We start from the raw sequence: 24959 nt of genomic DNA, 5'->3' as shown, positions 1-24959 counted from the left end.
AAACATATGCTGGATAATTGGCGGTTCATTCCACTGTGGCGACCCCAGATTAATAAATGGACTGAGGCGAAAAGAAAATGAATGAATCTCAATGTTAAGAAATGCTTATAAAATCATCACATTTACACACATCTCAATTTTGTGTTGTGCAGCATTGATTAGCCGACTTAAGTGTGATTTTGTCTTTCTGGTGTTTACCGCTGTCAATAGAGCAGTCTGGCGAAATGACAAAGAAAGCTGATCCTGATTGGTCCTCGTGTGTGCATTAAAAATGCTGATTGGCTCACGGACAGAACCTTAAAGAACCAAGCTAGAGTTCGGCTTTGTAGATAAAACCTTTTTTGTTTTGTTAAATAAAAAAATCTTAAGAAGTAAAAAACATAAAATCATCATATAATGTAAATAAGTTGTCATTTATTAAGAACATGTCAATAAAAAATGTCAGATAGAACCTTTTAATTCTAAGGTGACCAATTTGTAATAAAATGACATTAAATAAAGCAGGTTTTATGGTGCAAAAGTAAATATATATGATTTTATTTTGATAAGGAATGCAAACTGCTGGAAAGGGGAAAGCATATGACACAAAAACCATTTTATCTCGATTGTTGTTTTTCATAATCGTCGTGGAGGCCAAAATCGAAACAAATGTTTTATTGTTTGCACATCCATGGTTACTATTATGGTGGACTTGTAGCAGAGTTGACTTCAAGTGATTCCAGAAGCGCGCCAAATACAGAACGACGAAAAGGAATCTTGTCGATAAGCCATTTACAAAGCCAGGATTAAAAGACCAGCATCAACAACATCGAACTTCACGCACATGGTTAGCGACGTTATGCTCATATATTTGAGTGTATTGTCTAAGCCTGTGGTTGTCAAACTCCGTTTCCCTGCTTCAACAGACTACCTGTATGCTTCAAACAAGTTTGGAAGACTTGATCAGTTTGACTTTGAGTAAGGGTTAAAGCTAAACTCTGCAGAGCTGTTCAAAGTTTGTGTTTACTGAACTGGATTGCATTCTTAAGTGTTTTAAACTGCTTTCATGTCAGACACAGGCAGTGAAGCCATTGGAAGTGTTTGAACAGCCATATTGCTATGCACTACTGAAAAAGACGTCATTATAGTGGTTAAAGCATAGGGTCAAAGACAACACTTGAGAGATGACACAGGATGTGGCAGAGCTGTTTACAGGTTCAGTTAAAGAGAATTCACTCAGTTATGCACACTTTTTTTAATGTTTTTTCCCCAAACAAAGTAAGAGTAATAACTATTTTTAAAAGCATTATGAAATAGTCAAACGCATGGCCAGTAAACCCTCAATGAAGCAAAATTTGATTTGAAGACCCCTGGGTGCAATGATTATTTGTAGCTAAATGTACCAGTTGACTACATTTACTGCAAACAAGTTAATCACTTTAACTCCTTTTTCTTTGACAAATTTGTAATTTGCAAACGTGCATATGCCATTAGATGTACATAAATATTACTGAAGAGAAACCCTATATTTTACTATAAATAAATGTAAATGTAATCTAATAATTAAATAAAATGAACAGATCAGATGGACCTGTGACATGGTTCAAGCAAAAAGAAAAAGAAAATGGATCTTGTTACAAGGATGTAGGTTTACACTTGACATTGGTGGGGAATGATGAATACAATCGAGACAGGCGGCGTATTAGACCAGGGGATCATCTCCGGTTTCCAAAATGCATCAGAAACTGCCTGAGGAAACTGTTCTGATAATTGGTGATGAAAATAAATGATGTTTAATAAGATGTACTTGTGTTTACTAACTTTTTTAGTAAAATTCAGTTAAACATGAATTTTGAACTGTAGACCTACATAAACCTGAAACAAACAAAAAAAAATTTAATTAATTTTTATTTTTTATCTGAACTAAACAGAGATGGAATTAAGACATGTGGAGTATGCATTAGTGGCATTTAGGGGTGGGTGATATGGAAAAAAATCACGTTTTTTCTGGAGAAATCCCAATTCATGATTTTTATCCCGATTCTTTTTCAAGTTGTTTTTTTAAGACTATTTTGCAAACTACAAAGGAACAATACAACCAAACTAATGTCCCCATATAAAATATACTCTGTAGCAAGTGTGGTGACAGACTGCATACATAGAGTCCTGGCAATTTAGGGGCACAGCAATGAGCCAGTGTTTTTTATTTTAAAAAAAAAGTAAATAAATTATGTTTTGTGTTTTTTTTTTATTTTGTTGTTTTTTTTGGAAATGTTGAAGAAGTGCTTTAGCGACATCCAAGTCCATTAGATGTAAAGTATGTGCTCCACAAGCCACATTTAAGCATGCATGTTTTGCTAACAGGCTAGCTTGCACACCATTATTTCAACCCTTCGTGTTTTCACCATTGTGATGCACCCAAGTGTGCCGCAAGCCTGCGTTTGAGTGAGGGTCTCGGCCGTTAGATCGCCCCCTGGGGGCTGGCTGCAGTACAAGTCATAAAGCCCGCCTCCTCCGTGTTAATGAAGGAGACTTGAGCCCAAATAAAAAAAAATATTACACTTGCAATAAAATGTCCCGAAAGATAGTTCTGGTCGATTAAGGCACTGGTTATTGTGCTGAAATAGGTGCAGATCTTCATTTTGTAAACAGTTTTTTTTTGAGCAGTAATTTAATGCTGGGCGTGTCATCGTGATTGACAGCTGTGATTGACAGTTTCTCAAAGCGCGGCGTCTGAGCTTCGGCAGAAGACTGAAGTGGTATTACTCGATTTCTGTGTTATTTTACCATGACAAAATGAGTTCAGCAGTAAACTATAGTTTCTGACATACATGATCCTGGTGGAACACTGTTTATTCGCCAAGTTCAGGGCTTTTTTCGGGCTTTATTAGTTTGCTGATACACGCCTAGCCACCCAGATAGCAAAACACAGTTCCGGCTAGATTCTCGCCTGCCGGAGACTTATTTCTTAGAGCGTAGACTGACTAACGTTACCTCTGCTGGACCTACTCCGGATGCCTGGACTCACTACCCAATTCCAGCCCGAGTCAATCGAGCCAGATGCGGCAGCCGAGCGAGCAGGCGCTGCCGCATGCGAGCCGGAATCAGCCCGCGACGCCGCGAGTAAGTTATGCGCTGCGGCCTGGAGCTGGCGCGATTGAATATATAAAACCCTCATATTTGTTAACGTTATTACATCCATTTGTGTTGATATGACAGCAAACGCATGCTGAGAAGTTCGGGGGGCGTAGTTGATTTTACATAAAGCGTTTGATTGGAAGCTCGACTCTGCTCTTTTTCGCGGCTCCTCCTCTGGCTCCATCAGACAGTCCTTCTGCGCATGTCAAGGCTCCAATTTCAGCAGTCTTTTGCGACAGTTTGTGCCCGTTAAGCAGGCGTTTTGCCCTCAAGGCGTTCAATGGGAAAAAGGGCTGTCGCGTCGTCCATATTTTTTACAGTCATTGGATGCACCCCAATCCCAAAAGTGTTACTTTATCTTCAGTGTTTTGCTATGATCTTTTGATTTCTGCCACAATTTTTGTCAGTATTTTGTTGTTGACACAGCGTATCAGCTCCTTTTAAATAGTTTTCCCCAAGTATGTGATATGCTGTGTTTCACTGTCAATTCGTCTCACATAATCTCTTCATTCAGGATCAAAGGTCCCATTGTTTTCCTGATGTAGTAATGCATTAAGAGATGGCATAAGTGCGAGATTTCATTCTGCACACTGTGCACAGGACTGAATAATACCAAGTCTGAGAGTCTTTCAAATGATAATTTTTTGTTTCCAAGGAACAATTTCAGCCCTATCTATCAGTAGTCCCCTGTAATGTAGTTCAAAATCGTTTAATTCTACCATGTTTTTACTGTGACCAATGTTATTATCAAACTGTTTCAGTGGTGTACCCATATTGACTAAAACCTGTTATCCCTTTGTTGCTAATTTTGTGAACTTGTTGGAGAACAGTTTGCAGTAGACTGCGTCATTTCTTTTTCAATAAGTTAATTGACTGTCTGGACTGTATGTGTAGTGGTAGTGAAAACTTTGGCCATCAGGATTTTTATGGTATGAGAAGTTTTCCTTTATAAGCAATGGCCATGTACTTACAAGATCAGTCTTTTTTGAGTCAGGCAGGATAGATGACCAATCAGCTGGGTCAACTGAGTGAACTGCTGATCCATGGTGTATGCAAGAATTTGCTGAGGGAGTAGAGCTAGAATGGCCTATGGCCTATGAGCAAATTACATTAATAATTGAATAAAAATGGTTCAAAACCTGAATCTCTTTAATCGGATGATAATGACATTGAGATCAATGTGAGAGATTAATTACTTCTCAGTGAGCTCTACATAGTAAATGCTGCAAAATCAGTGGTTTACATTAAATGACGATGATTTGAAGTGATGCTAAAGGAAGTGAGGATATGTGATTTCTCTTAAATCAACTCCTCTACTCGCATGTTTTCCTTGCATCCTTCCCTCAAATCCTAAGGGGTGGAGCAAAGACATGTGGAGAGGAAAAGAGGATGTACAAATAGGAATAGAGGAACAACCAAAATCAATGAAAGCAGTAAAATGTTTTGATCATAATGCACTGCTATAGGGATCTCTTGAGTTTATTTTCTGCCGTTATTTGGATTTATCACATGAGAGAGATTCCTCTGGGATTTGGTGGAGATTTACAGTGCTCCTCTGGCAACATGTCCATGACAATCACAGCTTTTCCCAATCGCTTTTGTAATTTCAAGTAAGCGCAGAGCCCTAAACACTTAAAGAACCAACAATTAAATGGCTACTTTCCTTTTTGGTCTGAATCAAACAAACAAACAAAAGGAACTGAAATACAACTTTGACCCAACTTTAGATGATAAGCACATGGGTGTGCTGCAGCTTGATGTTCTGTTTACTTGTGTAAGTGTGTGCTTCTACAAATACAAGGACACTAAATGTCATGAGACGTCATGTTCCAGTTAAGCTAACTGAGTAGATGACATCTCTTGTTTGTTTTGAATCTTTTTAACATGTACATACCAGAATCCCAGGAGGAAAGTGCAATACTCTTGAGTGATCCCTTCCCCCAGCACCACTTCAGTGGAAGAGCTTCCCATGGGTGTAAACCTTTCACCCATATTGGAACAAGCACAGTTTCTCACTGTCAGCACTGAAGGCTACAGCCGGTATAATCACCTTTATGGGAATGAGAGCCAAACAGCCATGTTGTTTCAATTCAATGACAGATATTTTTACAACACTTGGTATACTGAACCTCTGTAGCAGTTCATGCTTGTCACTCATTGTCTACAGTAACTCTTTACTAACACTTCCTGATTATGTCAGCTGACTGTCATTCCACCTCACCACCCTCTGACAATCACACTTTTGACTTGTAGGTCAATTCTGGATAAGTTAATAACAAAGCAAGCAAAGAATTGTTCCATTATTCCGTTTTTCAGAATTGAGGTTAACATGCCAGTTGTCTGTTTACAAGATTGTGGAACTGCTGAGAAATCACATGTTTTTGTGATTGATTTTGTGAACTAATTTTTGTAGGTTGAAAATAACCTACTAGGCTGTATATTGTGTGGCTTTGATTAGGGTTGGGTGGATAAACGTTGCCATCATCCATCGCCAATGGCTGATAGACATTGCAATGCTGAGCCGACATTGTAATCCTCCATTCTGTCCTTATCGCAGCAGCAACCCGCTCACAAAAAATACACACTTAGACAACGTTTACACTAATACGTATTAGTTTTGAAATGGTATTTTAGAACGAAAACATTCCATGTCCACACTGGTGTTTCCTAGCATTTCTGAAAGATCTCTGTCCACACTATACCGCTGAAAACGCACATCATGTGACCACACACGCACTCTGGCATGCGCTGCAGCATATGCACACACATCTGAGCTCAAGGCAGTCAGTGGGTGCTTTGAGCACAAAACCCCAGAGAACAGTGCATGTCAAACGTTTTATCAAGGATGTACCGCTGGATCATGTCTCACTATAGTTGTTAAACATGACATTTAATTAATCTTGTCTCTATCTGATCACTCTTTGTTTTTTTTTAATCTATCAGGTAACGTGTCACAGCATCAGTACAGTGCATTAATCTTTCGCTTTCACGCTTGTACTTAGTAATTTTAGCAAAAACCTTTGATACTGATGGATGGTTGCTGTTGGTTTTGCACCTTTTTTAACTACCAAGTTTGTCAACACCATTATAATGACACAGATCACTCTGCCTATTCATGCCAGAGTCCTGTGGAAAAAGTGATTGACAGTAGGGATTCTCGATTATGGGAAAAATCATAATCACGATTGTTTTGGTCATAGATGTAATCATGATTATTCAAAACGATATACAGTTGAAGTCGGAATTATTAGTCCTTCTGTGAATTTTATTTTATTTTTTTAATAGCAAGAGTTTTTTCTATTTCCTATAATATTTTGTCTTCTGGAGAAAGTCTTATTTGTTTTATTTTGGCTAGAATGAAAACATTAAAATATAAAATATTTTGAAACCTATTTTAAGGTCAATATTATTAGCTCCCTTAAGCAATATTTGTTTTGGATTATCTCCAGAACAAACCACTGATATACAATGACTTGTTTAATTACCCTAATTAAGTCTTTGAATTGCATTTTAAGCTGAATGCTTATATTTTGAAAAAATGTAGTAAAATATTATGTACTGTCATCATAGCAAATATAAAATAAATCAGTTATTAGAAATGAGTTATTAAAACTTTTATTTTTAGAAATGTTAAAAAAAATCTTCTTTCATTAAACAGAAATTGGGGGAAAATATTAAGGGCCACTAATAATTCAGAAGGGCTAATAATTCTGACTTCAACTGCATATACAGTTTTTTTCCTCCCTGTAAATAAGGAAAGGGAAATAAAAACAATAAAATAAAAATCTTAAACAAACTGCTTTAAGCAAACTTTAATTATAGCTACAAAAGTCCTTCAGTCAGGAGCAGTGAGTGATTTTGTCCTTTTGTTGTTTGATTATTAATGATAAAAGCAGGCCGCAGCAGGAATATTGTGCGCTGTCATTTTAAGAACATTTATGATTTTCTGATTTATGGTTTCACTTTCACGTATCTTGACTCTCAACTTGTTTATTACATAAATGAAGGTTGATATGAATACTCACTTTGAAAAATGTGCAAGTATTCAACCGTTAAAGTGCTCACAGTAAGATGACGTTACATGTGTGTGCTCCGCTTGTCTCTGAGGCTGAGCGTGCATACACACAACAGCATGCAAACTCTTTTGTTTAAACACATAAATGATTCGAATGTATATCAATGAATGATGGGCATCCCGTGCTTCAAACGTTGCATTACAGTACACGCTTTCAGTCATTTTCATTTGTTGCAGAGCAAATAATGTCTACAACTGGAAAAGGGTGGTATAGGATGCAATAATCATTTACCTCGATTAATGTTTTTTCACAATGGTTAGAAGACAAAATTGAAATCGAAACTGAATTTCGATTAATTGCACAGCCCTAATTGACAGGTGGTAATTTGTGTGTAGCTTATCTTTTTTTTATTTATGGTTTGGTTATGGGTAAAACAAAGACCTTGCAGGTCAGGTAGTTAAACGGTAGGCTACAGATAACTAATACGTTATGAATTAAATAATTATTCATAAATAATTAATTCACGCTGTTTACGACAATGATGCCATTGTTTAGGAAAAAATGATGTTTTACATTAGACCTCATACGATGCCAAATTGGTCGACATCACCCAACTCTAGTTTTGATAAAAATGTATGATTCATGGTCACTGATGTTTGTAATTTTAACAAAAAAAATAAATAAATAAATAAAATAAAAATAAATACATTTAATAAATACAAGTGCTATATGAAGTTACATTTTCGCTAAAAGATATAAACAAAACTAAAAGGCATAGATTTGTTCTTGAATTACACACAAACTGTTGAGTGAATGAGAATATTTTGCAAGTGTCAAACAAATGTTTCACACAATATATACGTATATGAAGCTTTCATCTGCCAAGATATAATGAATGTTAAACAGTAGAATAAAACTGGCAAATTATTTCAAGCAAATGTGTGTTGTTTATGGAAATGACATTCTCTTTCTCTTCCACACACACTCAAACAAACACAGAAACATATGGACGCAAAAACATGTGGTCAGCAATGATGACCTGACTCAATAATGTAGTTATGCAAGTGAACAGATCCATTTCTCTGTAGCGGGGCAATAATGCCACTGTTCATTTTAGTTTTGCTGTTGACTGTTAAGAGACAAGCTGACAACATAGTTCACACATGCTTAATCACTCTCTCTCTCTCTTTAATAAATTCATTACTAATTCCATGACTCTGCATATTGATGGCTAAATGATTTACTACCTCTAAGTTTCTCCTTTGGGATTGATAACAGAGGCTTGGGCTGAGGTGCATTAAAACTAGATCAAACCTGACTAGATGAACAATGTCTTTAGTTGTGGAAACCGTTTGTTTGTGATTGGGGTTGGCCTGCTTCCTGTTTCTTTTTAGATTAAAACCCTTTGTGAACATTTCACATTTCCCATTGCTGAAATTAAGATGGTTTTTTTCTTTTAAGGCCTCGTGACTAAATAAAGGGCGCCAATGTGATCGTGAACACCAACGCACAACACGGCAGGCGCAACAGCGTTATTTTTAAAAAAACAACTCATGCTCGTTTTTTGTTTTGACACGCTGCGTCAAAGCTTTTTCCAGCAATCAGATTGGCACTTTTGTTCACTTGCACAGAGCTGCTGAAGTTACAGTAAACAGCAATTGGAGGCACTCAAGCGCAAAACTGTCAATGCGAAAGCACATTGAAGAAGATGCTCAGAGGCGATATGAACGTGGAGCTGCTTATTGCACTGGAGAACAAATCCTTTCTTCATCACTAGAGCTGGAGCTGCTGCTTGAACTATCCATGCTTGTTTGAATCGCCATTAACAAGTGTGCCAACTTTATGTCTTCTTCTTCTGTGTTACAAGCAGGTGTCAGATGCTTAAATTTGTGTAGCGCCATCTAACGTCAAGGAATGATTTTGCATACTCTTCTGCTTGATGCAGTGAAAATCGCTTGGGTTTGAAGTCCAGAAAAACATCTTGCACAACGCTGATGATAAACGCAAACGAAAAGCTTCCCAGTGCATACGAGCCTTCACGCTATTCATAAAAAAGCAATCGTTCCACTGAGCTTCAAAGGAAATAATTCAGTCAAACAGTAGAAATGCAAATGTTTTATTTTCATAGAATGTCCAAAGAACCTCTTTCCACAGGTGTTTGAGTGCGAGTCTGAAGCTCATAGTCACACTGAATAACCACAGTCTGAAGAGATTCTACACCAATAAAGAAAAAAGTCAAAGGCTGTTTTAGCTTTCGTAATATTCCAAAAACAAAACAAAACTCTGCAATGGGTCTTGCAATGGATTTTCACATAACCGGACAATGAAGCCACTTCCTTAATATGTTCTTGATTAACACACTCAAACTGTTGAGTCAATGAGATTATTTTACATGTGTAGTAGGTTTCACAGTTTAAAAGACTTAAAAAAATGATATATATTAAGCTTTTATCTGCCAAGATAAATTAATAACATAAAAAACCAAGAGGATCAGTAATCTCTCTTACATATTATACAAAACCGTTGGCTCATGTACAGTTTTATTGATCAGTGTTTCAGCCCCTGTGATTGTCAAATATTGAGAACAGAAGAGGACAGATGAGGATCAACACATCCACTGAAGGCTCAGCCTTGCATGGGCGCAATTTAAACTTCATACAAACACTGCACCGACATCCACCGAAAAAATCCATGGGGAACGCCACTGAAAATGCCATGATGCATACGTTCCTCTTGAAATTGTTCCAGTGTAGATTCACAAACACGTATGAGAGCAGGTGATGCAGATTTATTGAGTACTGCGGCATGAGAGTGATGATAAACTGATTGAGTGTGATTTTTCTTTGATGGTTTGATATGCAGCCATGAAAAACCAAAGCAGTGAGCCGTCACACTATCATCACATGAACACCCGCCACTCACAGCCCATCTGAAATGACTAAAAAATATTCACCACTTTCTAGAAAGTCAAAATGTCACTACAAAATCATTGTTCACAAGTGCTTTTTTTCTCCAATATTGATTGGGTCATAGTGTTCTTGCCACTGGCTGTTCAGTTCTCCATTCTCGGGAAGCGTCTCTGCAGCAACCAGGTTGTTTCTCTCCGTAGGAGATGGAGTGGCATCAGCACCAGCTGAACTCTGTTACCTCCTGCCCATCTCGTTCTGTTTGAGGAACTGGATGTTAGCGCTGCTGTCTGCCAGCTCAGGATATTGCTCCACCGGCAGCACGTAATAGCCCTCGTATCCTGCAACCTTCCCCATGGCTAACAGTTGTCCCCTCTCGGTTTCAGCCCAGACACGCCCCCCTTCCCTGCCCTCTCGCACTTGTTGCTGCTCCCTGGCCCAGGCTCCAGACAGTGCCCTCTGGTGGGCCTGTTCCAGCACACGGCTTCGCTCCTTTTCCAAGGCCTCTGCCGACAGTCCATATCGGATGCTGTAGGTGAGTTTGGAGGAGTGGATTTCTAGGGTGACACCACGACGGGAGCGTCCGCTTATCGTAATATTGATCCCGCTCTCCAGGCTCTTATGGCCACCGCTGAGTCCCAGTGCAAGCAGATCACTGTCTGCAAGCCCAAGCTTCACGAAGAAGTGGCAGTCTCGGCCTTCGATGGTGTAATGAGTGCCCTCCAGGTAGATAGCGTTGCTGAGGATCTGAGATATTTTGCGACTGTCTTCGCTGGCTGAGCTGGACAGGTCTGTTAATACGTGACCTTCCTTGATAGCAAGCATCATGCCTTTGCCCACGATGGGTGTGCTGGTGCCAAACCAGTAACCGGGCTTGTCATGCTTGGTGCGCCGCTGTTTGTTAAGTCGCCTTCCCTCAAGAACCATGAAGGCCTGGTTGTGTCTGTCCACAGAGTGCTGAACTCCAGTGAAGAGCTGTGAATTGGCATAAATGGTTAGTGACACCTGATAGACATGACTCAGCAGTAGAATTATATATGTTACATGGGTCAGTTTAAGTTGTGTGCAGTGTTGGCACCTAATTTACAGGGGAAGTTGGTTAAGACTGGTCAGTTTGTTCCTAAAAGTGCTGTTGTGATGTCAGTGTTGACCATCATCTAAAACGTAAAATTGCAGTGCACGGAATTACAGCTTCATCTGTACAATCCACTAAAATGACTTGATAATTAGTCTACATCAATATTTTTAATTGACTTCTGTTTTTATATGATCATTTTCATTATCCAACATCAAATCTAAGTCTTCCTCCTGCTGAAGAGGAGATCAATCTAACAAACTTTTACGACTATCAGTTGATTTGGAAAATTGGGAAAAACTATCAGATATTTTGAAAAAGAATAACACTAAGCAAATCACAAAGCGGATGTATACATCTTTTGTGAAAGGTAATTAAAGTTCTTAGCTCTGAAATTTTGTTTATTTTTTCCATGTTCAAGAATATTGTGTTGTGTTGTTATATTGCATTTTATTTAGCTTAGCGAAAATTATGCAAGATAAATTTACTAGAAGTTTTCTTTTTTTTTTTTTTAAATGAGACTAAAACATGAATATGAAGTAATGTTGTACAAGGTTATGTTATTAGTACACATTTAGCATTATCAGCAAGATCATTTTTCACAGTAGTTAATTTGATTTCATTCTTTTTATTCAGCTGAGTATTTCCTGATTTTTATTGCTGTTATATATGACACATTCTAAGTTATGCTTGTTAACACCAAAATGTTTCTTAGAGTATGCTATTGAGGAACAAAAAGCAAATGACATTTGTCTCATCCCCTTTTTGCTGATCTGAAAAATGGTCCGATCCTCGACTCAAAAACCATGACGTTAGCCGATTCATGAGATTTGTGATCTCTTACACCACTAGTTTTTATCAGAAATTACCATAACCTATGTGCAAACCAATTATGTGCCTATTTGTAACCTATGTTAACCTATGTGTTAAACCAATTTTTTAAAATCAGAAGCTTTTTTCCTCCATAATAAATTAGCTGCACATCAGAGTAGGGCTGCTTGATTATGGGAAAAATCATAATCACGATTATTTTGGTCATAATTGTAATCACGATTATTCAAAATGATTATTAGTTAAAGACAAAAATATTAGCGCTCCTGTAAAATTTGTATTATTTTTTTATAATATTTTTTAAATAATGTTTAACAGATTTAGTAATTTTTACAGTATTTCCTATTATATTTGTTCTTCTGGAGAAAGTTTTATTTTAACTGGAATAAAAGCAGGTTTAAGTATTTTAAGGTCAATATTTTTAGCCCTCTTAAGTAATATATTTTTTTACTGTCTGCAGAAGAAACTACTGTAATACAAACAATGACTTGCCTAATTACACTAAGTAAACCTTTGAATCACACTTTGAATCTGAATGCTTGTGTTTTTAAAAATATCTAGTCAAATATTATGTGCTGCCATCATGGCAAAGATAAAATAAATCAGTTATTAGAAATGAGTTATTGAAACTATTGTTTAGAAATGGGTTGAAAAAAAATCTTTTCATTAAACAGAAATTGGGGGAAACGCACACACACAACAGCATGCAAAGTCATTTGTGCATTTAAACGCATCAATGATTCGAATGAACATCAATGAATGATGCGCATCCCGTGCTGCAAACGTTACATAACAGTACATGCTTTTAGTCATTTTCATGTGCAACCGAGCTTTGCAGAGCAACAAATGTGTACAACTGGAAAAAGGGCGGTATATATGCAATAATCGTTTATCTCGATTAATGGTTTTTCATAATCGTTAGAAGCCAAAATCGAAATCAAAACTGAATTTTCGATTAATTGCACAGCCCTACATCAGAGCATACAAAAGACACATACGAGCGATGTGTTCAGAGTCAGATATGATGTACTGTATGGGATCCTAATTATGAGATAAATTCATGTTAAAGATTGTCTTTTACTCATATTTCATAAATAAAGTGCAGTAGTTTTATTATACTATATTAAAGAAATTGTATTGCATTGCAAGTGGCATAAATGACCTTGTGGACATGTAGATATAATTGCCATTCATGTTAAGAACATGCTAACTTATTTTATTAGGTTTGTTTAATTTTTTTGATTAGGTTTGTTTACATTTTAGTTTTACGTTTTGTCCGTATCTTGTTTACATTTGTATTTTTTCAAAGTACAACCTGAATGTCAAAGTTGCAAGTTAGGGTTGGGCCAATAGAGGATGCCATCAACCATCCATAAAATAAAGTTAATAGTTTAGTTGAATAATCAATAAATTAGTCGATAGATTAATCAATATAAATACAGCCGTTAGTTACATCACCTACATGGAATACACAATGACACTGGTCATCTTTTTAAAAATTATTATTTGAAAGGTGTTAATTCAGATTGGTTTATGACAGTATTTTTAAACGTACTATTAATGCAAAAAAAAGCAATACAATTTTATGCAATTTTTAAGTATGCAATAAGGAGTTACACTTTTTTATTGTTCCATTTTTAGGTTTTTACTTATTTAGTGGGGAGCACTGTGTCAGTGTTGACATGTAATTTTTGTTGTTAAAGAGGCACCAAATCAAACTCACCTGAGCATTATCAGAGTCCTGACTGGCAAATATCTCATAAGGAGGGTTGACAAAATAAAGTGAATGCCTTGGAAACCCTGGTATGATATTGCTGAGTTGAAAGCCGAACATAACCAGCCAACTCTTCACATCTGCAAGACAAAAAAAAAGAAAAAAAATTCCTTTCACAAGTTGTCATAGGAAGCACTGTGCATCATTTACACAAAAGCTGAAGCTCATAGGTTTTATCACCCTCTCACCTGTCACATAGTTTTTCACGTCAATCATATCACTGAGTGGATTGTTGTTTTTGAACATATACAGATTGAATGGAGCTGGCTCTTTGCCTATTTTTGACCACAGCGTATGGTCAGGTGCAATCCATCTTCCTGCTAGGACATCATAGTCTCTCTGGGCAAAATGCACCAGTTTTGTGAGAGAATCATAAAGCCCTCCATGGAAGCCCAATATGAGCTGGAAATCTGGGTTAGAATCATGGTAGATCTCTCCGTACGCTGTGTACTGCATCTGCTTGACCATCTGCCCGTTACTGCTGAAGATGGCAAGTGGAGTGCCTACATTGTCAGAGGCGATGTAATATTCCTCTCCACCGCTGACCTCCATAGCGAACAGATGACCCTGTAGGTCATAATAGAAGGAGGTGATTTCAGCTCTCGTGTGGTTGTACACATGAGTAACCCGAGTGGGATAGTTCAAGTCTGCATAGAAGTACTGCTGATGCTCGCCTTCACTTGTTCTGCGGGAGACTCTGCGACCAAGGCCATCGTAACGGTAACGGACACTCCAACCTCCTGCTGTGCGGCTGTAGGCTCGCTCAAGAAGACCTTTAGAGTTGTACTCAAATACATCCGAGCCCCTCTGCATGAGCACACCGTCCTCATCGAGTTGATACTGCATGTCACCCAACCTCGTAATTCGGTCTCGAAGATCATATCGTAGTGGCAGCAAACGGGCACTGTTACCCGGGTTGAGCAAATGGAGATTGCCGTTCAGGTCATAACTGTAGCGCCATGTAGACCAGTCATCAACTTTGACCCCCACAAGTTGTCCATCACCATCATATTCATAGCGGTACTGTGTAGTATTGGCATAGGGACCAATCTTTAACTCACGTTTGATAACTCTTCCCATGCTGTCATACTGCACTGTCATCCAATACATCAATGAGCGAAAGATCTCATATTGCACTTCCTTGATGCGACCATGTGCATCGAAGTGCTTACTGAGCGTCATCACCGCTGTGGTGATGATTTGGTTGATGTCATAGTATATGATGCCAAACTTGCCAAAGTGTTCAACCTTGCCGGAGATCTCATCATAGCGGTATAGATCCACAGGAAGTGGGGTTTCTCCTATTACCGGCTTTATGCTAGCCACCCTGAAGCTGTTGTCATGATAGGTGTAGTCGAAGCGAGCGTTGACCATTCCTTCTTCAGAGAAGCGGTACATCTGCTTGTCCACTAGAGGACCCAGTTTGCGATAGCGAATGGTGCAGGAGAAGCCTCCACTCTGCAGGTTGACCATTTTGAGGACTCCTGTTGTCTCATCATAGCCAAAGGTGACTGCAGTGGCATCATACAACACCTCAGAGAGTTTTCCCAGCTTCCCGTACTTGTAGAGTACACGTCGTCCCGTTCCAAGGTAGAACATTGCACATGGACGTCCATCCTCGCTAAAATCATGGATGACAGTGGCATTGCTTTCAGGGGGGTTGTAGGTGTTGCGAATGTAGCCGACAGACACATGGGTGGCCATTGTGTGTCGAGCCATGCTGGGCATTGTGACCGCTGTGAGTCGGCCTGCTGTATCAAAATCAAAGACGTATTGCTTTTGACTTTGCTGGAGCAGCAACACCATGGACTGCAGAGAGAGAAAGAGAAAGAGAAAACGTAAACAAAACGAGTACACTCATAAATATTGGTGGAAAGTAATTCAACTCACTTTGTCCACGTAACTGAAGCTCCAGATTTTGCCATCAACAAAGGTTCTTGACAGGATCCGTCCAAAAGTGTCAAACTCGCTCTTCTCACTCATGCTGCCCCTCTGCAAGCCCACTAGTCGACCAGTGGGTGAGTAAGACACATTGACCAGGGCTAAGCTGCTGCTAGGTAGCCAGGTGGCTGGTCGGCCCTGGGCATCATAGATAATGCGCAGAGTGAACTTTCGGTGGTCATCGTAGATCTTCTCGGTTCTGGTGTTGCGGTCATAGTCAATGGACAGAAGGTTTCTGCTGTGGACCTGCAGGAAAACATTTAAGGTTATTTCAAGTTATAAGCTCCGATCTTAAACTCTTGTTAAAGTTAGCTGCACACTGGATACTTTTTAATATCATTGCTTCTCAGGTTGTACAAATATGTTTACAGATGCCATCTTGCTGTGGGATCTTACGGGGGGCAGAGTGCATGGAGCATGTAGCAGAGACTTTGAAGGGCTCACAGTGAAGTCTGGGACCCTGAGACCCTGCCAGATGTCATTTTTATATTTACTTGAGGTGCCCAGGAAAAGAAAAACTGCATTGGACCCAGAATTACTAGCAAAGACCTGTTGTTGTCACCCCAAGTAAATATATTGCAGCAAGGGTTAAACTCTCTAACATTTGTTTTCACTTTAATTGTATTTTCAGTTTCTCGATTCGTGATTTGAAAGTTGGTGTAAAAGGAGCCACACTACAGAATTTAGCTTGAAGTGACACTGATTGGCTGTTGGAAAGACATCAACCTTTTTTCTAAGATCAAATCTTCTTTTTAGGATTGCCAAAATTTTAGTGTGCACCTAACTTTACATAACAAATATCAAATGATTTGTAAATTTAAATTATTCAATTAGCCAGATTTAAACTGCTAACTGAGAAACATTAGAATTACAATATAACAGTATGAACTTCTATAAAGTGTCTTTCAAACAATGTGCATTTTTTAAAAGTGCTATCTTAAATTAAAACTTGTCGATTAGCTTCAGTGGTAGAAAAGAAAAGCTTACGCGCAGCTTCCTGCCAAACACTGTGACCTTGCCCTTGGTCAGCTCTTTTCTCATGCGCCACTCAATGGAGTTGAGTCCGCTGTCAGTGGGCAGACTGATGTTGCGCCTCCCGATGGTTGGGCTTACAGATCCTGCAATGATGTGTGGTTCTGTGTGGAAGCTGATGCCCATCCCATTAGCATAGGACACTCGCAGTGTACCATTATGGTACAACTGATAGCTATTGCGCACTTGGTCTGTGAACAGACAAGGAGAAAAAAAATAAGCAAATGAGAATGAAAAGTTATACTCTTTAGACAATAAATTATGAATCATGTATTATGGCTGCAATAATTTAATGACTTCATTTATTGATTTAATGATATATATCAAGTGTATTTCTTGGGACGTCAAAGCTTAATTTCAGCAGCATTACTTCATTATCATGTGATGCTTCAGAAGATAATATAATAAAATTTGTTTAAGAAACATTTCAGATTCAGAGTTGAAAGAAAAGTTAATAATTTGAGCAATAAATAGATTTGTGAAATAACAGCAATTATTTAAGATCAAACTCTTTTGTAACATGTGAAGACACTACTTAAATTGTCACTTTCTCTGGATTTTAATACTTTGAGTAAAATAATATTTTGGTTTTATTCTATCAACAACTGATATTTATTCAAAATTTAAAATAATATTTCTGTCATTTAATTAATTTTTTTGCATTAAGTTAAACACAACAACAACTACAGTGTTTTAACTTTAAGAAATCAATATTTGATGGAATTCCAATTTTTCAATGACAAAAAAAAAAAAAAGTTGTATGGGCTCAATTTTAATGATCTCGGTGCAAAGTCTAAAGCGCATTACGTAAAAGGGTGTGTCCAAATCTACTTTTGCTATTTTAAAGATGGAAAAATATGCTCTGCACCCTGCTTATGGTCTAACAGGGTTGTGCTTATTCTCTTAATAAGTTATGGGTGTGTTTTGAGCACAACTTGCATTAATCCAATTAGAGTCTTATCTTCTGTTCCCTTTGAAGCTGCGGTCACACTAGAGTTTGTGCTTATAAAATTCTGTAGTACTGTGTGCGAAAAGGTGCAGGATTAAACAAGATGATTAGACATTAAAGAAAGTGAGCGATTGGTCCATGTTTTAAATTCCTGTTAAGAGAGGTCATGTTTTAGTCTTCGATTGGTCTCAGGCAATCATGTGATGCAATTTCACAGGTCAGAGCTCACCAAGCTTGAACTTTTCAAAAAAAGCGAACTGCGAAACTTTTCACACAAGCTTGTGCTGGAGCTGGAGTTCACGCTAGAGCTCAAGCTCCCCCTTGCTGGAGCTCAGCTCTGCCCAAGTGGCTCCCACTTGCCTCCATTCGGCCTCTTTATTTTCTCTTTATTGTACTTTTATTCTTTACTCCTTTAATTTTGTGTATAAGGAAATTATTTTGTACGCACTCCACTAAAGACATCCATTAGCCTACATATTTAATTTAGTTTAAGCACAAAGATTTGTGTCAAAACTATTTCTAAATTCAGTTCTAATTCTAGCAGACAAATAAATAAACAATAATAACAAAGTGTGGTAAGAAAACTGAGTAATATCTGATCACGCGTCCTATTCTAATGCCCCATATAGTAAATCATACGTCTCCAAAACCCCACAGGTGGACAAATCTAAACTTGTTTTTATTAAAACAAATATACATATGCATATAATAAGTGATACTGCTAATAATAATGACATTATACAAATGCAAATTGTCATTAACAAACTGAAAAAAGCTCCCAGACGTTAAGGCGGCATAGAGCCAGTTTTTTTTTTTATTCATGTAGAAAATAATTTTTGTAACTTTTTATTTTTTTTATTATCCTTTTTATTTTTCATATGTAAAGATATTTGTATATTGATGTATATCCTGTGTGTATTAAGCAATTTGTAAGCATTTGGACCAGCATATGCGCAAAACTAAAGTGCTCTGCTTTGGATTTTCAGTTGGTCTATTTTTGTCCCTTAAAATAGCAATGCACCAACAATGTGCCTTAACACACCTCCTTTTTACACTGGCAAACCCATAAATCCCCAAAGTAGCGCAAATGGATTTGCTATTCAAACAACACAAAAAAATAGGGTTGCTCTGCTCTAAAAATAGCAACAAATCACACCAAACACGCCTTGAGCCTTATTGTGTCAGGTGTATGACAGGGCCCAAAATGATTATATGACAATGTTTTTCTTCTTCTTTTATTTGTACATCTAATAGTTTATTATAGTTCAAGTGGTCTCTTAATTTTTCTCATACCTGTATTTATGCATTGTTTGATGGCTTTAATAACTGTAATTATTATTTAGAATATTATAAATAAAGTATTAAGTCAACTTATTATGAAGTGTTCCCAAAGATTCATTCAGTTGAGTATGAAGCATTAGGTCTGATCTGACACTCTATTGTGCATCAGGGGAAGCGCAGCACTGCGGGGAGGATGTGTGTAATGCGGCTTTTGGCTATAAAGAAGATTTAGTTTCGGCTAAAAGCAGCACAAACATCTTCACTTCCATTTACAAGGTATAATTGGATCAGACGCTGCTTTCTACAAAAATGTACCTGGGAAACACAATCATGCACAATTTCAAAGTCATAAAATAAATAAATAAATAAAATCCAACTGCATTTTAGTCAACTCCTAACAAGCAGAGGGCACCCAAAGGATTGGTTTTCTATGTAATTTGTCTCGAATAAACAGCAAAAGCAAACTCCTTACAGGAAGTAACAAGTATATTGCGCTAGCGAATCCATCATGAACACATAATCCACTGGATATAAAGAGAGGAGTTTAAGCCTTCAAGCTTTTGCCTCCACAAAGAACCCCTAAAGGCAGCCTATGGTAAATAGTAAAATGGTGATTTCTCTGCTCTGCTGGACGCTGCACATTCAAACAATGTGGCCTCCCATTGGGAAGAAAAAAGAAACATCAGTCTACTTTCCTGCTGCATGTTTGGATCTTAATGGATGTGATTTACAGAACAGGGGGCATCAGCATGAGATCTGGACTGAGCTTTGCTCTTTGTGTGTTGTGGTTGTGTGTTTTACCTTGAACCACAGTGTAAGACGCCTCGACGGATGAGAGATTAGTGACGACGGTGACATCATCATCTCGGTTTGAGCTCTCCATGTCGATGTTGATGGACTCCTCCATCTCACGGCGCAGGCTGGTCACCACACCGGTGGGATACGTCACATTGGTTAGACGACCCTCATTGTCATAGCTGGGAAGCAGAGAGACAAAACCAAACTCATGATTTATTTACAATAAAGTTTAAGTAATATTTTCTGTCTTTTAGTAGATATATTATACAAGAGACTTGCTTTGTTTTTCAAATAAATGGATTTAATCGGATTTGCATGGTAAATATTAAATACAGTTTAAATAGGTATTTCTTTTTTATTTCATATATTATTTAGGTATAATGCTCCCAAAATCATTCCGCATAAATCCACAGATTTTTATTATTATTATAATTTTTTTTTTTTTACAAAATTCTCTGCAGAAATAGCATAAAATGTCTGCAGATTCTGTCTGGCCCTAGTAGTTACATGTATTATTATATAGTTGTTGTTGTTATTATTTTATATTCAGTGTTTTTTTCTCTAAAATATATACACTATTGAATATTTTGTTTTTTGTTAGTATATTTGTTTTATGTATCATTGTAGAAGAAAACAAAAACTATGCTTTAGTCAAACATATCTAGAATGTTTACATGTTTTAGACCACCTGTCAAACCTGTTTAATAGTAGAAATTAGGGCTGCACGACATTGAAAAAAATCTGATGTTGCCATATTTTATCTTTCTGCGATACATATTGCGATATGAAAAAGTTTCACATAATTGTCCAACCGAAAATGCAATTGCAAAGAAATGCTCTTCTTATTTTGCTGTCTCGTTTCTAGTTCAAATATTAAAAAATTCTAAAATCAAGTAAAATGTTGTTTTGTTCTTCAGAAAGTCAAAATTAAGAGTTTTTTTTTTCTCAAAACAAGCTAAATAATCTGCCAGTTGGGTGAGTAAAATAATCTTGTTTTCGCTTTGAAATGTAGGTATTTGGACTAGAAATTTTAAATAAGAATTACTTGATTACAAAAAGTGGTTTTGCATAAAACTTATAAATTCAGTATAAATAAAGTAATTAAATACAATTATGTGACTCCTTCAGACTCAGCATTGCTAAACTTGCTAAACGAATGCGGATGCACACATTTCAATATCGTTGCTGAAATTATAAATTGTGCAGCCGTACTATTTATTAGGCACAAACAGAAAGAACTAAATCATTCTTCTGACTTTTACTCTCAAATGTTAGTCAGTATTCAGTACTTAAGTAAATAATTCCTCAAGTAATTGTACTGAAAAAAAAAGTCTTTACAATTTTAGTAAAACCGCAAATTTTTTAATTTATGAATAACAATACTAATTATTTAATAATAATAAAAATATTAATAACACATTAAAGAGCTTACACAAGCTGGTGTATACAAATAAAAAATGTTATCCAGCAATATTTCAATTACTAAGAGTAATGCCTGTAGTTCTGTACTGTAGAAAATGGGAGCAGTTCTAGGATACAGACACCAGATGGCAGCAAGACCAAAGCTTTGTTTTGAAAATCCTCTGCTCTGTCCGAAGATGAAGGTACCAGGGCTCACTTATGATATCCACCTTGATTAGAACTGTGTAACACAGCCTAATTGATCATCAATAAAATCTACCATGATTCAAACATCTATTAAACTCTGGTGAATTTTAAGATCTGCACCACTTTTGCACTATTTCAGTACAAATTCCCACATTGTGTGTAGCTTACTGTCCTACTTATAAAAACAACAAAACTAAATGTTGTGAAATGTCACAAGCTCTTTTCAAAAAAATTGCTTTTTTGGGAAAACAAGCTTCCTTTTATGTAAATTTGGTAAATTTGTCATTTTTATTATAGTGAATTAGGGGGTGGCACAGTGGGTAGAGCTGTTTGCCTCACAACAAAAAAGTGGCTTTGAGCCCTGGCTGGGACAGTTGGCATTTCTGTGTGGAGTTTGCATGTTCTCCCCTTGTTTGCATGGGTTTCCCCCGAGAGCTTCGGTTTTCCTTTCAAGTCCAAAGACATGCGCTAGGTCAATTGGGTGAGCCATTGTCCGTAGTGTATGTCCTGGTCCTCTAGGTAGGGGTTGACTGTTGGGCTAACAACGCACCTTGTAAAAATTTGATGTTACGAAACACCAACATGGCCCTGGAAGTAAGTATTATAGTAAATTACATTGTTCAACAAACTATTCTGCCTACAAAAAGGATGTAAAAAGAATTTTAATGAAATGGCCATAGTGAATTAACATTAAGATTTCGTCATTTATTGATTTAGTCATTCTGATCACCAGAGGACAATGCTAACACGTTGAGTCTGCTCTCTTTTGAACACTTCTGGAAATGTTTACATTTAGTTTAAAGCCAAATAAAAAAAGAACTACAGTGTTCTAAATCTACACAGATCTACAGTGTTCAGCATAATTTACAATCTATATTGTCTCATTTTGCATTAATTTGTAAATTGTCATGCGCAATTTAATTGAAAGATCAGGAAAAGCCCATACATACTCCCATCCATAGACCCCTCAGTCAAAAAAGATCAGGAAAGTGGACAAGAGTCATATTAAAACACCATATGAAGCATGGGGATGTGTCTCCATTGTCTACTTGTCATCTGATTAACTCAAAAGGATCTTAATACAAGTGTAAACAGGGCTAAAGCAATTTTAATGTCCAGATCCAACCACATGGCACAAATATTAACGTTTTCTGGATGTAAAAAGTCATAAATTGCTCTCTTAAAATTTCCCCCTGACTTGCCTGCTTTTTAAAGTTTTTATACTCACTTGTAAAAGTTTGTCCATCCAGTCTCATCCGACTTAGAGGCTAGAAGTTCTGTGTTAGCATCATAACTGAGCTGTGCCACCTCCTGGCTGAGGGCGGACACTGAACGTAGGTTGCCGGCTGGGTCCATTCCCAGTGTTACCACCTGGTTCTCTGGCAGTAGCACCAGCCTAATCGAGCCAGACGCCTCTCTCCGCACCCGAAGTGTGTTGTTAGAGGCATCGGTAACAGCCGCCAACTCCCCGTCCAACCCATAGGTAAAGTTATACAGGGGCAAGCCTGTAATGAGGCTAATCGTTTGCCTGTGAAGGCCGTCAGCACTAAAAACATACAGTTCCTGTTCCAGAGATGAACCCACTTCATATTGTCCACTTGCTGTGGCATTGGGACGGTTTCCTCGGACTGAACGGACACGGATATTGTTGAGGTCAGCGATGTACAGGGTGCCATCAGGTGACACGGCCAGTGAAGTGGGACAATTGAGAAAGGCGTCAGCAGCATAGCCTTCATCTCCTGAAAAGCAGTTGCAGTTGACATCATTCTTGCAGTCGCATTCGGAAGTGGCACCAGCTACAAGGGAGATCTCGCCACTGGTGCTAACCTGCCGGATGCGGTTGATCCGCTTCTCATCTGTCTCAGCAATGTAGAGCACACCTGTGTGGGAGATGGCGATAGCTGTGGCGCTCTCCAACGCAGAATGGATTGCAAGTTTGCTGAGCGAGTAATCAATGCCAGGGACCTGGCAGTGCATGGGCCGTCCCGCAATAATGCTGACCTGGTGGTTCTCGGAGATGCGCAGGATGACGTTGTTCTCCAGCACATACAGAGAGTTGTCCATTGGGTTGATGGCCAGGTCTGTGGGCCACTCCAGACGTACCTAAAACATTAAAAGTATTTATTTTTAGCTTTGTCTAGCTTTGGTTTTGTGTAAATCTATTTATCAAGACCATTGCTGAGCATCTTCTTTTTTAAACTACAGTGTAGTCTCAAAAATACCTTTTAAAACCACAAATTTCCTACAAACACAAACATGTAATGCAGGGGTGTCCAAACTCAGTCCTTGAGAGCCAATGTCCTGCAAAGTTAGTTCCAACCCCAATTAAACACACCTGAACAGACTAATCAAGCTCTTTCTAGGAATACTAGAAACTTCCAGGCAGGTGTGTTTAAGGAAGTTGAAGGTAAACTATGCAGGACATCGGCCCTCCAGGACTGAGTTTGGACTCTTCTGATGTAACCAATCTCCTCAACTGGCTTTTCAAATAATCTCCACTTTGATTTAGTATTTTCAGTGGCTAATGGGAACATGGCTTGTGTAATATTAACAACACATTACCAGTTGTTTCATAGCACAGTAAAAAGTCTAATAAAATCAATTAGTAAAAGTCTTAACTCAATTACAGTGCCTCTCAGATGTAAAAAAGTGATGCATAAAATGCTTCACACTACTGATATAATGAGTAGTACATGACCATGAAAATTTCAGTTTCATTTCTTCTGAATCTTCTTTAGTTTCTGGTTCAAGCATATGGCTGAATTAATGGCTTAATAGATCTATGCATATTAATGAAGTAAAAGTTTAGTTATTTCCAAATCCAAGAAAAGGTCACACTTTATTTTGGTCTGTTTGCTGAATTTAAGTTGCATTCAACAATCACATGCCAATTAAATCTACATCAACATGCCTACTAATTCTTATTGGATTATAAGAAGACTGTTAGGTTGGGGTTAGGGTTAGTGTAAGTTGACATGTACTTGCAAAGTTTTGCAAGTTAAATGTCTGAAGAAGCAGTATCAACAGATATTAAGCAGACAGTCTACTAATACTCAAATGGACCATCAAAATACAGTGTTACCCAAGAAAAAATGGGGGTCATTTTGCAGTGGCTTTGTGCACTACTAAAATAAAATCTCATCTGCTTGCACAATACATTTAAAATCAGCAATTAAATAATGGACTGAATTGCCTCATAAATGTTGTTCTTTACTCTCCACATGACTCATTACTTTAACATTCTTAATAACACATCTATTCCAGGCTGGTACAGCCTATGTGCATACATATGAATTTCAATGTAAGAGTTACATGTTTCATCAGGACCTGAAGCTTTTAATGGCAAATGAAGTAGCACAATGAATCCCAATTCATGTATACTTATGCACTATTCTGTTCTATTGAAAGGATAGTTAACCCCGAAATGAAAATTTACCCAATATTTATGAGGAGTCAAATCTTAATGAGTTTCTTTTTCTGTTGAACTCTAAATAAATTATTTTGAATAAAGCTGAACACTGTAACCACCAACTTTCAGATTGCTTTTTCAAAACAGAAACAGAATTTCCAGTTTTTCGTAAACTAAATTGTGCCTGTAGTGTGGCTATTTATTTGATTCATTTCATGATTA

The 24959-nt window shown here is 37.6% G+C and overlaps 1 protein-coding gene and 1 long non-coding RNA gene across 11 annotated transcripts in view; one reads left to right on the top strand and one right to left on the bottom strand.

Annotated features, from left to right (window-relative positions):
- Positions 1-9233: 9233 nt before the first annotated feature.
- tenm2b (teneurin transmembrane protein 2b) overlaps positions 9234-24959 on the bottom strand; it is a 599580-nt gene continuing 583854 nt past the window's right edge. For all 10 annotated transcript variants that reach the window (XM_087301398.1, XM_087301400.1, XM_087301402.1 and 7 more), the window contains 7 exons: positions 22557-23431; positions 19724-19899; positions 16648-16883; positions 15610-15906; positions 13908-15528; positions 13669-13799; positions 9234-11014 (listed from right to left, as the gene is read on the bottom strand). In XM_087301398.1, the coding sequence (XP_087157524.1) occupies positions 10277-11014; positions 13669-13799; positions 13908-15528; positions 15610-15906; positions 16648-16883; positions 19724-19899; positions 22557-23431 (4074 nt within the window). In that variant the 3' untranslated portion in view covers positions 9234-10276. The remainder of the gene's footprint in view (positions 11015-13668; positions 13800-13907; positions 15529-15609; positions 15907-16647; positions 16884-19723; positions 19900-22556; positions 23432-24959) is intronic.
- Positions 16570-19264, top strand: LOC147831963 (uncharacterized). The gene is made up of 3 exons (XR_015520503.1): positions 16570-17858; positions 18213-18479; positions 18763-19264. It is a non-coding gene; the product is annotated as an uncharacterized LOC147831963 (long non-coding RNA).

This window comes from Danio rerio, chromosome 21 (genome assembly GCF_052040795.2).
Source record: "Danio rerio strain M-AB ecotype USA chromosome 21, GRCz13ab, whole genome shotgun sequence".
Lineage (NCBI taxonomy): Eukaryota > Metazoa > Chordata > Actinopteri > Cypriniformes > Danionidae > Danio > Danio rerio.
Note: the sequence above shows the minus strand (reverse complement) of the source record. Positions and strands in the feature narration are given on the sequence as shown.